The sequence below is a fragment of the Tursiops truncatus genome, chromosome 21 (genome assembly GCF_011762595.2).
Source record: "Tursiops truncatus isolate mTurTru1 chromosome 21, mTurTru1.mat.Y, whole genome shotgun sequence".
Classification (NCBI taxonomy): Eukaryota; Metazoa; Chordata; class Mammalia; order Artiodactyla; family Delphinidae; genus Tursiops; species Tursiops truncatus.
The window spans coordinates 12,222,699-12,238,491 of record NC_047054.1 but is presented as its reverse complement, the minus strand read 5'-3'; the positions used below and the strand labels follow the sequence as shown (position 1 = coordinate 12,238,491).

The following is a 15,793-nucleotide window of genomic DNA, read 5'->3' as shown; positions in this document are numbered from 1 at the left end:
ACTAACAGAAGAAATATTCCACAAAGGGAGACCTCCCTCCCACAAGATCTTCTTCATATTAGCCAACTTACAGATTTTATCTAATGTGTGATTTTATAAAGAAGCAGATAGGTTTAGAGTCTCAAGACTTTTTTGCATGAGATCTTAAAGCTTTTGGTTCTCTGTACAAAAAAACCATATAGGCCAATTTTCTAATGTTTGAGCAATGAATACCATATCATCACATCATTTACAATAAACATAAATGATAAAAAAAATCAACAGATGTTTCATTAAAACTTGTAATGGACTGTAAGCACCTATGCTGTTTATTTTACAGGTTAACTAAGATAATACAAAATAGGAAACACTCCAAATATGGTATTTCTCGAAGTAGCTATGAAATAAATACCTTGTGACACTTGCAAACAATTTCTTTTTCTTCAATAGTTGTATTGATCAGGTAAGAAACATACACAAGAAACATTCTTGAGCCCACTGTTCCACAGCGAACATATAACATTTTTTCCAGCTGCAACAAAATAAAAGTATTTTAGTTTAATTACTATTACAGAGATTGCCTCCTGATATATATTCTAGGATAATGCTCCCACCCTTCAGAGTTTACTGTACCAACTGGCTAAATTCTTGAACACTTTTTATAGTTGTTCCTGTCGCAGCATGAGTGGGATCATTACTACTCCATCTTTTTTTTATTACCATTCTCAATTTCCCAAGAATTCTTTGTGTTTGGCTTGGAAATAAAAGTTGACCGAAAGGTTATTTAACTAAGCTACAAATTTTGTGTTATTTAGTTATTTTATCAGGCAATGAATTCTCCACATTAGCATCGTTTGTTCTAAAATCCCTTGTATGAAAACTGAAGACATTTTACACATTAAATATGTGAAATGTGAATAAAACGTGCATTAGTTGAATCACTTTTTTAGTCTCGGGATATGCTGTTAAAATGCTCTAAAACTAAAACTCACTACATATTTAACACTACAGCCTAACCGATTTCCTCTCCAATCACAGTTGGCCAAGTTCACCTGCTCCCCAGGATGTAGGTCTCCAACAGGAATGTCAGTGAGTAGAGCCGGGTAGGACTCATCACACGGTTCTGTTCCATGAAGAGTCACATGAGTTTTCTGAGTTAAATTGGCATCCTGTCCTAAAAGTATGAATGTTGGCGTTTTAAAAATACAGGAAATTCAATCGCTATCTTGACAATTAATACTGCATAGAGAGCACTAGATCATAACCATTTTTTAAACAAACTTCCTGAAGTTGATATCACTGATGTTTATTTTATGTTGGAGCAACACGGCTCAAATTTTAAAAAGGCAAGTTTACCGGGTTTTAAACCAGCAGTGAGCTTCACGTCTCTGATGCAGGTCTTCTCGTGGGATTGCACAGTCACAACCAAACAGTACATTTCGTTAGTCAGGGCAGGAGGGTCATGTCGCAGATGGACAGAAATGTTTGGAACTCTGGAAATGATCCTTTGGGAAAAAATGTTAGCTAAGTCACTGATTTTTTAAAAGAAACAAAGTATTCAAAAGAAGTGAGGTGACCTTCTCCCATCTGCCCACCAGGCTGACTCACATGGTGCTCGCCTGGATCACTATGCTGTCCCAGTGAAGCTCGCTGTCGGGGAGCCTGGGCCTTCTTTTGAAAGAACGGGCGGCCTGTAAGGCTTCCTGGGTGGAAGCGGCATCTCCTCCTCCCCCCTGCCAATTCAAGACCACGCATCTTCCTGCCTCGCTGCCCAGAACCAGATCCAAGGATGTGATCTAGAAGGAGGAGGTCTGTCAGAAACGCCATCTCATACCAGTTCGTCACCATCCCCTCCCAACAAATTACAGGGTGGGCTGCTGGGCTGTGGCGTTCCTCGGACCCACGACGTGACACAGGTTGGAACACCTGCTGTGGGAGTCCAATCCCAGACCCTTCTCAGCTGTGACACTGGCTAGCCGTGTGTGGAGTTTCAACCTCTTCACCTTTAAACAAGGATAATGAGCTGACTCCCCAGCTCAGACACGACGGTGAGGTGCTGCTATCCCAGTGCTCGGCGTGGTGGCTGAAGGAGCAGACACTGCAGTAGTGGCTGCTGAGTGAAATCAATGAATGTTCTGCTAACCGTTAACATACTCACAAGCTAACTCCTAGTGGCCACACGTATTCTTCCCGACGACATCAACAGTATTAGCAATGAAATTCTTTATTAACTGAATAAATGTCCTTTCCACTAAATCCCTTAACAAATATACTCAAAATAGTATTATTAATTATGATTTACACCTGGTAGGCTTCCTTAGGTACCTTGTAAAAAATTAAAACATGTCACGAGGGATTTAGCCAAAATCATGCAGAATTTTTTTTTTAATGAATAAGCAAAAACTCTGGATATTGGTAAATAATAAAATCAACAGATTCACAGAAATTGTTATGAGAACATAGGGGTACAGCCTTAAGTTTCTGTCTTGGAAATGGTCTCTAGTTCACGTTAGCCGACCATTCCCGTTCCAGCCATGGGAGAGCAGCACTTCATGAGTGCTCACCTCGTCCTAGTCACTATCCCAGGAGATTTACGTTAACTAACTGATTTAATTCTCATGAAACACTGAGAAGTAGGTAATGTTACTATCCCCACTTTACAGATGAAGAAATGGAGACGCAAAGAGGTCAAGTGGCCCAGGGCCACAAGCAGGTGAGCCAGAAAGCTGGCATTGAAACCCACGTAGCTTGGCTCAGAGTTTATGCTCAATAAAAATATGACTTCCATCACGTATTTCTGAAAGCCATTTTAATTATCTACATTAAATGAATCCTTTGAAGTATATATCTTCATTTTTTCTTTAAAAATATGCAATCAGCAATGTTTAAAGGTCAAAATGATATAGCTCTTTAGTGTGAATTATGTCATATTTTACAAAATATAATTACTACATTATAATTATTAAATATAATTACTATATATATATATATATATATACAGTTTAAAATTCCTTAGCTGATTATGCAGCCATTAAAAATGAGGTTGGTCTCATGTACTAACAGGAAATGATGTCTAATATATCACTATCAAGTGAAAAAAGCCAACTACTGAATATTACGTATAACATATTCTCACTGGGCTTCCCTGGTGGTGCAGTGGTTGAGAGTCCGCCTGCCGATGCAGAGGACACAGGTTCGTGCCCCGGTCTGGGAAGATCCCACATGCCGCGGAGCAGATGGGCCCGTGAGCCATGGCCGCTGAGCCTGCGTGTCCAGAGCCTGTGCTCCGCAACGGGAGAGGCCACAACAGTGAGAGGCCCGTGTACCGCAAGAAAAAAAAACAAAAAAACAAAAAAACATATTCTCACTGAGGGGAAACCTACCAAAAAACTATAATGAATGGGTTCCCTTGGGAAGTCCAAGTGGAAGATTTTCATTTTTTACTTAATAAACTTCTGTATTATTTTTATTATAATTTTTTCTGACATACACATTATTTCATCACTTAAAATATTTTTTAAACACATTTCATAACTAACCTCAATTTTCTTTCCCACATCTTCAGTTTTTGCCACAAATTTAAATAAAAACTTCCTTGTTTTACCAGGAACTAAGCACATCTTTCCCTGAGTCAAATTTTCTAAAACGTCACTCGCTTTGGATGCTTCTTCGATTACACAGAACTGGTTGTATTCCTGAAAAAGAGGTGAGCAAGGGTCATGGTTTATGAACTCAAATGTCATATGTTTTGCTAACACTAAACACCGAATTACTTGGAGCTTGTTAAGGTTAACTGCACTGATACTGAAGCATTATGAATTTTCTATTAATAAAAGAAAAAGTATTTTTATGCCAGATGGTAGCAGTTAACCACTCACTGCTGCCACAAGATAAAGACGGTTCACACAGAAGCTGACCTCTGAAAACATTTATTTAGCCATCCCTTTCCTGGAGATAGAAACAAAGACTTTTTGTTTTGCGTCGGATGCTACTGTCTATCATCTTTTCTTAAAGAGCTTCCTTTTTACCTGGCTTCTGTGACACTATAATAGCTCCTGTTTCTCACTCTCCTGCTTTTCCCTCAAAGGTCTTTTTTCCCTCTTGTTCCCCTAATTCAGAGGTTCCAAAAGTTTCAGTCCTTAGCTTTTGGTTTTGCTTTTCTCTTTATGTTTACGTCACTCCAAAGTCTATCCATGTCTACGTATTCGGCACCTCTGTGCTAATATCTCCCACATAAAAACTTCTAATTCTGACCTATTCCTTAACTAAAAGCTTATGTCCACAATTGTCTCAGGGATAATTCCACTATCACTTCAAGCCACCTTCCCAGAAAAGCACACTCCTTACAGATGAATAAACAGAGACATCTTTCATATACATATCTAAGGGATCACCATTCTCATCCTTTCAATAAATACTGAGAACTTTCCAAGAGCCATCTTCTATCCCAGTAGGTGAATTATCTTCACAGAAGATTCTAATACAGTTAAGTTTTATACCTTCCTTCTAATTTTCATTTCTATTCCAGGCTTATGAAGCCTCGTACCCGCTACTTTTTTCCTTGTGATTTGCATCCTGCATTTCAAATAACATATATTCAGAATACAACTTTAAAAACAAATTGCTTTATATTTTATTTTAATGTTTTTATTAGTTTAATTACAGATGTGGTCTGTGTTGCTAAAAGGGAAAAAGAAGGAAGGAAAAGAAATGCAATAGTAGGCTATGATGTGAAAGGAAAATGAGAGTGCCTTCCTTGACCCTCTAAATTCCACATTTAGAATATTTCACAGTGAGTGGAAAAAAAAATGTCTGTCCTCTTGGAGCTTCCATTCTAGTAAGAAAAACAAGCAATTTACCAAATAATCACATGACAAGAGTGAAACCACAGCTGTGACAAGTACTATGAAGGGTTATGTGAGCCTGGCTAGGTCAATCAGTCATGTAGGTCAGGCGAGGTGTCCCTGAGGAAGTGAGGCTTTTAAGGGGATAAAACATGAGGAGGAACTAAGCAAATAAAAGAGGAGGGAAGACCAATCCAAGCATAAGAAACAGCACATACAAAGCTCCTGTCCTAATACTGTATGATCTTACTTATATGTGGAATCTACAACTTATAGAAACGGAACTCATAGAAACAGAGAGTAGAATGAGGATTGCCATAGGCTTGGCGTTGGCAGAAATGGGAAGATGTCGGTCAAAGGGTATAAACTTCCAGTTATCAGACAAATAAGTTTTGGGGATCTAACGTATGGCATGGGGACTATAATTACTGTATTATTTACTTGCACGTTGCTAAAAGAGTAGATCCTAAATGTTCTCACAAAGACAACAACAAAAAGGTGATTATGTCAGGTGATGCATGTGTTAACTAACCTTACTATGGTAATCATTTTGCAAAATATGTGTATCAAATCATCATGTACACTTTAAACTTACACAATTTTATATGCCATATCTCAATAAAGCTGGAAAAATAAACAAACTGTTTTGGGCCTGCAAAAACCAAATAGCCCATCCTTTATCCATCCTATCCCCATTCTGTATCCTCTGTATACACTCAGCAATCCAAACTTACCTATTTTTAAATGACTCTTATTCCTTTATCTCCATTCCCATCACTAAAATCCTAATCCAAATCCTCATACTTTTGTACCTGGGTTCATACAAAGAGCCTCTGGTTTCTAAAATATCATTTCTTTCCCTCTATTTTGCTACTGGAATAAAGTTTCTTAAACATAAATTTCATGTTCTTGCTTTAAAATTCTCAAAATAATTGGAATCCTTGGGTAATGGTTTGAAGTTGAATAAAACATACTAATCTTCAAGTGACCCAGGTTCATTTTACGAATTCTATTACAGGGACATTGCTCAGTTCTTATGAGTCAAAAAAAACCTATTTAAACCGATAACATTCTTTCTTTACCACCATTCAATAAATAAACAGATAACGAATAAATGAATGAATAAATCAATCTTAAAAGGCTTCTATTGATACTTCCCAGACTGACTCTGCTTAACTCTCCAGGTTCCTCTAAGCCACGCAGCCTGACTCCCACTCACCCCACCTATGATCCCTCTGCTCTCGTGAGGCTGCTGTCTTCACTTGCCCAAAAACACAGAACATTCACTCCTGTTTCCATTCAGCGTTTCCTCATTGCCAAACACATCCTTTCCCTCTCATCTTTTTAAACCTATCTTAATTGCATCTTCAATTTTGAAACTTCCTCTTTTCTCCAGCATGCCTGCCATAACAGTATTTCTAGGCTACACACACATTTAGGCCATCTGTGAGCCAGTCCTGGCCTTGCTCCCAAAACGCTTATATTTTAGTGGGGTTGATATATGCTAAACTTTTTCAGGTTCACCATGATGCTAAGAATATTGTAACTCTCAATAAATGCTTGCTGGTTACAGCTCAGTACACTTTCTGTGTGACCAGAAAATTAGAAGTGAGCTTATAACTGAAACAGAATGTAATCAAGCACTTGACTACATCACACTATCAAAATGTTCAAATGTAGGAAATATAGTACGATCCCAATTCTGGAGAAAAAAGTTGCTTATATATGCGTGCACATAAGATGTCTAGACTATTCACGAAGTTAATTGTGACGCCCCCTAAGGAATGGAATTGGAGGAACACACATTTACTTTCTACTTTATATCCATCTATGCCACTTTCATTGCTTTAACATCAAACATATAACAGTTTTATAATATAAAGCTAATACCAATGTTAGAATAAAACAAATGGTTTTGAAAATTATATTCATTCTGAATATATCTTATTTGAAATTCAAGATACATGTTACAAAACTTTTTGTCTATGTGTAGACAAAGTTCTCAGGTTTCCTAAGCAGGGAGTGAAAACAAAAATTAGAATAGAAAAGTGTAAAACTTGAATTGTGGATACAGAAGTTGAGAACTATAAATACAATTATTCTTAAATAGACTCTATCAAAATACATTTGTTAATATGAAACCATTAAGACCTAAAATTCACTAAGCACATTTTACCTCATTTAATAAGCTAAAATAAGATACACACATGGTAAAAACACCTTAAAAGGTGCCATTACCTGATTATTAAAGCTGACACAGAGCTTAGAAAACCTAATGGGATGTGGGCAGTCAGCCTTCAGATAAATATCGAACTGCACGGGAACGTCGACATGAAAACTTGGGGCGTGGAACTTGGCTTTGCATTGCACTAGAAATAAAACAAAAAGGGCCGAGTCAGACACCACCAGACACGCTAGACACACACACATTATTCTCTGATCCACATCTGCTCTTCAGAAAGAAAAAAGCTGCACTGGATATTCTGACTTCTGCACCTGAAGCATTTCAAAAGACATAAATCAAGCCAAATTTAAATAAACTCTAGCTCCAAAACCTCTCTAATTTTAAAAACATGGTTCCCCCTAAAATGTAACTGACATAGGATTTTAAAGAAAAAAGAACCGTTATTTTTAACTTATTTCAAAATACCTGCCTAGACAATAAAGCATAAACTTTTTAAATAACTGTCTTTCCAAATGCATTTCAAATAACATCTGAACTACAAACGAACAGAGTAAACGTTAAGACCTCAACTAAGTATTTAAAATTTTGACCATCTTTAATGTCGATGGGCAGAAAATTAAAAAAAAAAACAAAAATAACCACACAGTTCATCTACAAAGTGATCGTACTTGGAAAATTCTTTGACTTTATTATTCTGTGTCTATTTATTTTGTAGAAATAAGGACGATTTCTCTAAAATAATACTGTAGACGTTGGTTACCCACCAAATGGCACAAAGTCCTGTACGCCTATTGTGAAAAGATTGCTGCCGGCCAGAGAAATTCGGTCCGCCCACAGCTTCTGAGCAGTTTTCACAGCTAATATGTCACAGTCAGGTTCAGGAGCAGGACTTTCATTCTGTGCCAACATGGAGTTAAACATCTGTTCAGCTAGTTTTATAATATACACACATCCAGATACAGATGTTATATAAAGAATTCCAGCCTACCATTAAAACGTTTATGAGGTTCTTCTCTATCCGAGATTTCTGGTCATCTTTCAGAGTTGAAGCTAATAGGAAGGAAGAAGGAAGAAAATTAGAACTATAAGACAGGCAAGTAAGCCCACTACCCCCATTTCAGGTATTAAAACCCTGCAGATAAATCTCTCTTCTTTTTTTTTTTCTTTTTTTTTGCGGTACACGGGCCTCTCACTGCTGTGGCCTCTCCCGTTGCAGAGCACAGGCTCCGGACGCACAGGCTCAGCGGCCATGGCTCACGGGCCCAGCCGCTCCGTGGAACGTGGGATCTTCCCAGACCGGGGCACGAACCCGCGTCCCCTCCATCGGCAGGCGGACTGTCAACCACCGCGCCACCAGGGAAGCCCGATAAATCTCTCTTCTAAGATGGCTAAGCACAACTCTGGAAAACTGACAGCACAGCTTCCTAAAAGTCAGCCCCAATGCTTTATGTATGTGCGTTTGAACTCTATGTGAAAAATTATTTTATGTCATATTTTAAAAAGGCAGATTTTTCTCAACTACAATAAGACCTTCAACTCTAATAAGTTCCAATAAAGTATAAAACCTCTTCACTCCGCAAAGTGACTTGCATGTGATAACAGTACTACCAGATATTTGATACTGAATTATTCTTCCAATTTAAAGAAGCTTAAAGATGCTATGTAATTGTAAAGATTCAGAATTTTACTGAAAGAACATCGAGTTACCTCTTCCAAGGAGTTCTAGGGAATAAGTGATGTAATCTTTCAGTTGGGCCATGAGGTAGGAACACTTCAGAGCTGTGGTCAGTATAGACGTGAGCAGGGTCCACCATCCTTCACTCCGATAATCACACATCACATAATCCAGCAACCTGACAGAGGACAAAATGTCAGACGGGCCAAGACAGCTTCACGAGGAAGGGTTTGAATAGTTCATGGAGAAACTAAAATAAAAGTGCTTTACTCATTTTATATAAACTTCAGAAAATCTTACTGAAATAGTTTAACAGGTATTTTCACATTAGGTAAATGTGAGGTTTCCTTAGACTCTGATAATGACTGTACCTGCAGACAATACTCGAAAAAATATCACGGAAATGGTGTTTAATAGAAGTAGGAATAAATATGGAAATAATAAATCCTTCAATACAGATTTCCATGCTAATTCTGCTGCAAGAGAATCAGAATACTTGTAAAAATAAATAGTGAACAGAACTCACTTCAAAGCTTTGGTATAATCCTTTGCATAATAATATTCCTCTCCCATTTGAACCACTATAAAGGAAAAAAGACTGTATGAACATAATTTAAAATTACTCAAAGTTGCACAAAGTTGTGGCATGTTATGGATACCTACTCAGATGACTTTTCATTCTTGGACACTTATATTTCTTAAATTGTGCAACAGCATTGCTCAGAAGAGTTATTATTATTTCCTGTTAGAAAAGATAAAATGTGAAACATTCCAATAAAAATAATCTCATGTTTTCCTGGAATACTGTAAAAAATAGTTTATACTGGAAAAAAGACTTACAGAGTGAACAACACTTCTCTCCTTCAGCTGAATGGCAAGAATCCCCACCTTCTCTTTTTCAGGATCAGAAAGATCAAAACCTGTATAAGATAGGACACAACCCATTTTAGATAGCTCATTTAACACAAATCCTTCACACGAACACTGGACGGGTACACTCCCTGAGTCCTTCGTATACAATGTACTTAAGATTCTTAAACATTCTAGAATTCTAAAGATTCTAACAGACAGCTTTATTAGCATGGAATCTTCTCTGTGGTCTCTGTTTTGAAGGGTACGTTACTGAGCTCTGTACTCTTTTGCCCAGTGGAATCAACCACCTCAAAAGTAATACCAATATCATTTTCTAGACAAAATACATTTCCTGTAGATTAAAGTAAATAATTTCTTAACAAAAAGTTTAATGGCCACAGAAATTGCTCAAATTAAGTGTGTATAAAACAAAAAAGATAGAGAAATCATTTTTAAGGTGGTTCAGGTAATGATGTTCTAAAATGTCAAACATAAAAAAATCGTTAAACTTAACTGGAATTAAAATATTTAAATAGACCAGAGTGGCTTACTAACTGTGTCATTTAAGACAACAGATGTCCAAATATTTTAGTCACATCTACATCTTTAATTATAAGTCATTCTAAGACGTAGTGATAAAAACAACACATTTTTAAAGTAGGTCTTAAAAAGTGTTTAAAAAGCACATATTTTTACCTCAACATATTTTTTTTTTTTTTTGTGGTACGCGGGCCTCTCACTGTTGTGGCCTCTCCCATTGCGGAGCACAGGCTCCGGACGTGCAGGCTCAGCGGGCATGGCTCACGGGCCCAGCCGCTCCGTGGCATGTGGGATCCTCCCGGACCGGGGCATGAACCTGTGTCCCCTGCGTCGGCAGGCGGACTCTCAACCACTGCGCCACCAGGGAAGCCCTACCTCAACATAATTTGTTATTATGTTGTGCAGCCATGGAAAAATTATGATAGCAACCTTGTGCTTTTGAGGTTGAGAGGAAGGGAAAGAGGAAAAAATTATTTACTTAGGATTCCTTGTCGCCATGGTCGCTGTCCATAGAAGTCAAGAACTCCTGTCTGTGTTTCTAGGGGATCAGGACTGGGGTGCGCTACAGAAGCCTGTAAATCAAAACACAGCCCATCAAGACCAACTCTCCCTCGATCTTTGTTAGAATAAAAAAGCTTTCATAAATATGAATAACACATTCAAATATCAAAGTTGTGAATATTTTAACATAAATTAAATTTCCATAAAATTAAACAAGAAATGTTTCATTTAATATTAGGTAGTCTTATAAAAATTAAATTGAATAAATCAACCTGAATCTGACAAATGATTTCATAGTAACTAACTGCTCTACATTTTCTTTTCATTTATAAACCAGTAAAACTACATTACAAATTAAATTTGATGGTTATTCCATATGTATAAGTGTTTTTTGTGCAAATAAAAATAATGTTATAGGAGTTTTCAAAAGAAGACACTATTTTCCTTTTTTATTGCATGTGTATTAAGTCTTGGTATTGATGGGGGAGGATACTTTTGGCACCAGAATTTACAAATTTATACTGCTTTTCTTTTTTATAACTTTTCCCTCTAAAACCAAAATGTAATACAAGTAATTGTTAAAAAAATGCAGAAAACGTCCAAAAGGAAAATGATAAAAATTTAAATTACCTATAGAGCTACTACCACGGTTAACAATGTATATACATTATTCTTCCAGATTTTGTATGCAAACGTTTATTCGTCATCAGCTGAAATAATTTTTCAACCTGCTTTTTTCTTTTAAATACATTCTGTATATCTCACCATATCATTAAAGATTCTTCCAAAATGTTATTTTTCTTGGCTGCCTGCTGTTCCACATTGTAACAGATTCCCTATAGCTGTTCACACTGTTATTTTTATTTTACATTACAATTAATAAATCTGTCAGAACAACTCTATAAATAAATTTTAATACTTATCTCTTAGGATCTCTTATCTGTCTTAGGCTTCCTGAATATGAAATTCTGGGTCAAAAGAAAGGCATGATTTTGAGGCTTCTTAATTTATTACTTGACAGAATATTATTTTACATTCCAGCCAATATTTGCTAATGCCCATTTTCTCATAGCCCTACAAGACCCAGTTTTAATCACCTTTTAAAATACTGTGCTCAAATATAATATGCCAAACTTTTAAAATATAATACATGCAATGAAATTATACATCATATACAAATAACATGGTAGAAAATAGTCTAGGTATATCATGATTTAAGGGGAAAAAAATCCAAGCATTTAAAGTACTAATATGCAAACTGTTTTTTTTTTTTTGAAGTTTTTTAAGTAGCACTGTTGTTAAAATTCACCTATCTTCAGAGAAGAAATCTGAGGTTTTACGTGAAAATAAACTGATATAACTATGTGAATGTAAATATCTCTATCTATATACACACACCATGTTCTTATTTTAAAGGTGCTTATGGGGAAACTGGTATTTAAATATAATCATCCAAGAGAAAGGCAAAATGAAATGTCAAGTTTAAGAAAATATGCAGTTAACATTCTCAAATAGATTCTTTAGAGTTTTCCATGGAGAACCCCAGGAAGAGAAAGAAGGCCAATGTTATGCTCTCCAGTGGGTCAACATAAAGCACATTTCTCAGTGTCCTTCAAACTCTAGCAGTGATCACAGAAACAAAACAATGGATTTACAGTATGGCATGGACTAAACTGTGGCTTTTATTTTAAAGTAACTTTCTCTCCTCTAAATCACTGACTTATCGCTAATCATAAATCAGTTCTTCAAAGAAAAACCTCTGCTTAATTCACAGGTGAAAATAGAGTACTCAGGCTAAAACTGAAAATAATCCTAATTCCTGAAAATATAAAAGATAAAAACTTGTTACATGCAAAGGCTTGGAAAAAATTATCAACACCAATCAGCATTATCTTCTTTCAAGAGAAGGTTAATAGATTTCCTAAATGCCAGCTAATACAGGAGTCAGTGACTTACTTCATGGTTACAGAGGGTTTTCGTAAGCTGTTTCCGCTCCTGGGCATAGTATGCTGCCTGCTGGTAATAGAAACCAGGATTCTGAGTTTGAATAGCTGTCAACCCCAACTTGATAGCTTCATCAAATAAATCTCCAAAGGCCTGGAATCTTAAAGAAAAAAAAAAATCAAGAAATAAAAAAATGGAATGAAAAAGAAAAAGGAAAGAAAAAGCAGCTTACTTCTAGTAGTTATTCATCCAGGAACCATAACCTCAGCAGACTGTATCAAAATAATGCTACTGCTGAACTATTAATTGTGGGGATTTCATTGTAAATACTAACACACTAATCGTAGGTTACAGAAAAATTCTTTAAGTCAACTCCTCTGTGTTAGCAGGTCTTTATAAATATACCATCAAGCCAGATGTCAACATAGTTCCCACCACTCAAATACATCCATGTTTCTGGGAAAATTTTCATTTTAGCAATTTTTAGTCATCAGTCTCAGAGGGCAAGTTCCATGTCAGTAGGGATACTGTCTATTCACTGCTATATTCTCGGTGTCTAGACACATGGTGGAAACTTGATATATATATATATATTGAATGAAAGAGATGGTCCCAGGAACTAGCTAATTTCCATTAAGAAACTGTATGAATCAGTATCTACCATTACTGGGAACATACTTATGGTGGATCATTAAAAACCTACTTACTGATAAAAATCTTAGTTCGATTTAGAACCAAAGTCCATGCTTACTCCATTCCTCCAAACCCCAAGTATTTGTTTAAAAAACATTCTGAAAATATAATTTAAAACATACTGTTTAGACATCCATGCAGCATGCTCAAAAGACAACTCTGCACTTCCGATTTTTTTCTTACACAAGTCGATGTGCTTTCGGAACTGAGCAATTGCGTCCAGTGGGGTGTTGTGCTGAAAACACAGCCTACAGATCTGGAAGATGTAAAATCAACCCCAAAGTAAAGACGAAAACCAAAGTCAAAAGGCGTATTCATTTAAAAATATATAAAAATTGAGACTAACTTTAAAAAGAGTATGGAATTTCATTCTCTGAAGTTCAGTAGAACTGAAGTGCAACAGAACTGATTTTCTCTATTACAAAGGTTATGCTAAAAACAGAGGATGTCCCTTTGATTCATGAATAAAATTATTCACTATTTGTGATGAATCTATTCTATACCTTACAAAGTTTTTTAAAGTATAGAATAAAGAAATATTAAACCCAATGAAGAGCATAAAGACGGGCAAAAATGAAGTATTTGCACCAGGTAACTGAGAAAGGACAGATTAACTTTCTAGTTTTAGAACTGTCAGAAAGCAAAAGATTTTTTGTAGAACAATTAGAGCACAGTAGACTCCATATCAAACAAGGATTACAGAAATTCTTGAAAAATTATCTGGGATGTTATTTCAAAGTAATAATCTATATGTATGTAGGGTAAATGAAAAAAAAAGAAGAAACAAAGCCTAAATTTATTTCCACATGCTTATTACCACTTTTAATTTTATTTTTTTAGGTATAAGGGAATACATGAAAAGTTAAATCTCTCATCCATCCCTGTCCCTCAGCCATCCAATTCCCCTCTCTAGAGGCAACAAGCTCCCAGCATATATTTGGTGATATATTCTGTCCACAGACAAGTATGTGCATTTACAAATAAACTATTATTTTTATACAAATAGCATCACACTAAATATGCTGCTTTGTGCCTTACTTTTGTCACCTAACAATATACCTTGGATATCATTCCATTTCAATGCACGGAGCTGCTTCATTCTCGATAGTTGTATAATATTTCGTTGTTTGGAGTTATAATTTATATTGACCAGTCAGTTATTGTGGGGTTGTTTCCAACCTTTTCCTATTACAAGAGGCAATAAATATCCTTACATATGTGATTTGCAAGTCTTAGCACATATGTGGGATAAATTTCCCAAAATGGAATTGCTAGGTCAAAAGGAATATCCACTTTAAATCTGCACTGTCATTGCAAAAATAGCCTCTATAGAAGCTGTACCAATTTACACTTACACATGCAGTGAACAAAGTGTCCCTCTACCCTTACATCACTAACCCAGTGCCAGCCTCTTGAAAAGATGAGTGTGGAAAGATGAAAAGCAAAAGACAAAGCCTCATCTGCCTTCTGGGGGTGTCTATTTCTACCATATACAACTTTAAAATGCTCACATAACAGATATAAAAGTTTTCTCTAAGGGGAATAGGTACACCTTTTCTATGGCTGGCCATTAAACCAAGGAAGGCTTACCCAGTTCTAATAAGTTGCAGCTTATAAAATTCAATACTGTAGGCAGCTTTCTTCTCACTCCCTCCTGCACCCACTTAAAAACAAACAAAAGACCCTCCTCAAGGAGTTTTACCAAGATAAAACTCCTCTAAATGAGAACTCTGGGACCATAGCTCAAAACCAAGCATTACAATTAGGCTGCTAAGAACCAGGGTGCTCCTGGAGATAAAGGACATAAAATAGCATAGCATAATTCATCAAATACTCACTTTTCAGAGCAAGTGAGTCATCTGGATTTCCGAACTTTAAAAAGATACTCCAATATTTAAAGCCAAATTTTGTTTATTTGGAAGTAGAACTATTACCTTGTAGTTTATAAATCCTGCCATGGTCTTAATTTCCAGAATATTAGTTTCATGGGCTCTCAATTCATGTACAAGATTATAGGCAGTCCTGTAATTCCTAATATAGACATGGGGAAGGTAGTTAATTATGATATAAATTAATTTTAAGAAAAGATTCCTAAGAGCAAAATTATTAGAAATAACAGAAACAATATTTACTCAACATTTCTTAGCACTCAACAGCTCAATAATAACATATACATAACAATCTCTGATGTCCTGAAAAATGATATATTGATTCACTATGTGTGGGAGGAATCAATGACTTTTCTCTAAGAACAGAACCACTGTACACTGCTGTCATTAACATCTGCCTATAACTGATAGGAGTTCAGCTGCAAAATGAAAGTGGAAAAGTGTCCAGAGTTACATGACAAAATTAACATTGTTAAAAACAATTAGTATTTTTTAAAAGTACCATGTTGAGCTTCTCAAATAGAAATTGTATTAGCGAAGAAGGTGCTGTCAAGACAGAGATGGGTCAACAGCTTTAAACCCAAGTATCTCCACAACTGAAACGGGTGTCACTGGTCTCGGGTACGGGCTGCAGTGCGGATACCCTCAGGGCAGCTAGCGCTGAAGGAAAGAATAGTGTGAGAAAGGCAAG

General features: G+C 36.2%; 1 protein-coding gene across 3 annotated transcripts in view; it reads right to left on the bottom strand.

The window, feature by feature from the left end:
- TRAPPC11 (trafficking protein particle complex subunit 11) overlaps positions 1-15,793 on the bottom strand; it is a 39,913-nt gene that overhangs the window by 14,847 nt on the left and 9,273 nt on the right. For 2 of the 3 annotated variants that reach the window (XM_033848739.2, XM_033848740.2), the window contains exons 8-23: positions 15,148-15,244; positions 13,336-13,469; positions 12,533-12,680; positions 10,554-10,647; positions 9,524-9,603; positions 9,347-9,425; positions 9,210-9,264; positions 8,716-8,861; positions 7,997-8,058; positions 7,773-7,929; positions 7,062-7,192; positions 3,519-3,674; positions 1,588-1,775; positions 1,336-1,484; positions 1,032-1,153; positions 392-511 (exon numbers count right to left, since the gene is read on the bottom strand). In XM_033848739.2, coding sequence (XP_033704630.1) covers positions 392-511; positions 1,032-1,153; positions 1,336-1,484; positions 1,588-1,775; positions 3,519-3,674; positions 7,062-7,192; positions 7,773-7,929; positions 7,997-8,058; positions 8,716-8,861; positions 9,210-9,264; positions 9,347-9,425; positions 9,524-9,603; positions 10,554-10,647; positions 12,533-12,680; positions 13,336-13,469; positions 15,148-15,244 — 1,918 coding nt within the window. The remainder of the gene's footprint in view (positions 1-391; positions 512-1,031; positions 1,154-1,335; positions 1,485-1,587; positions 1,776-3,518; positions 3,675-7,061; positions 7,193-7,772; positions 7,930-7,996; positions 8,059-8,715; positions 8,862-9,209; positions 9,265-9,346; positions 9,426-9,523; positions 9,604-10,553; positions 10,648-12,532; positions 12,681-13,335; positions 13,470-15,147; positions 15,245-15,793) is intronic. The other variant, XM_019921493.3, reaches the window with a different exon arrangement.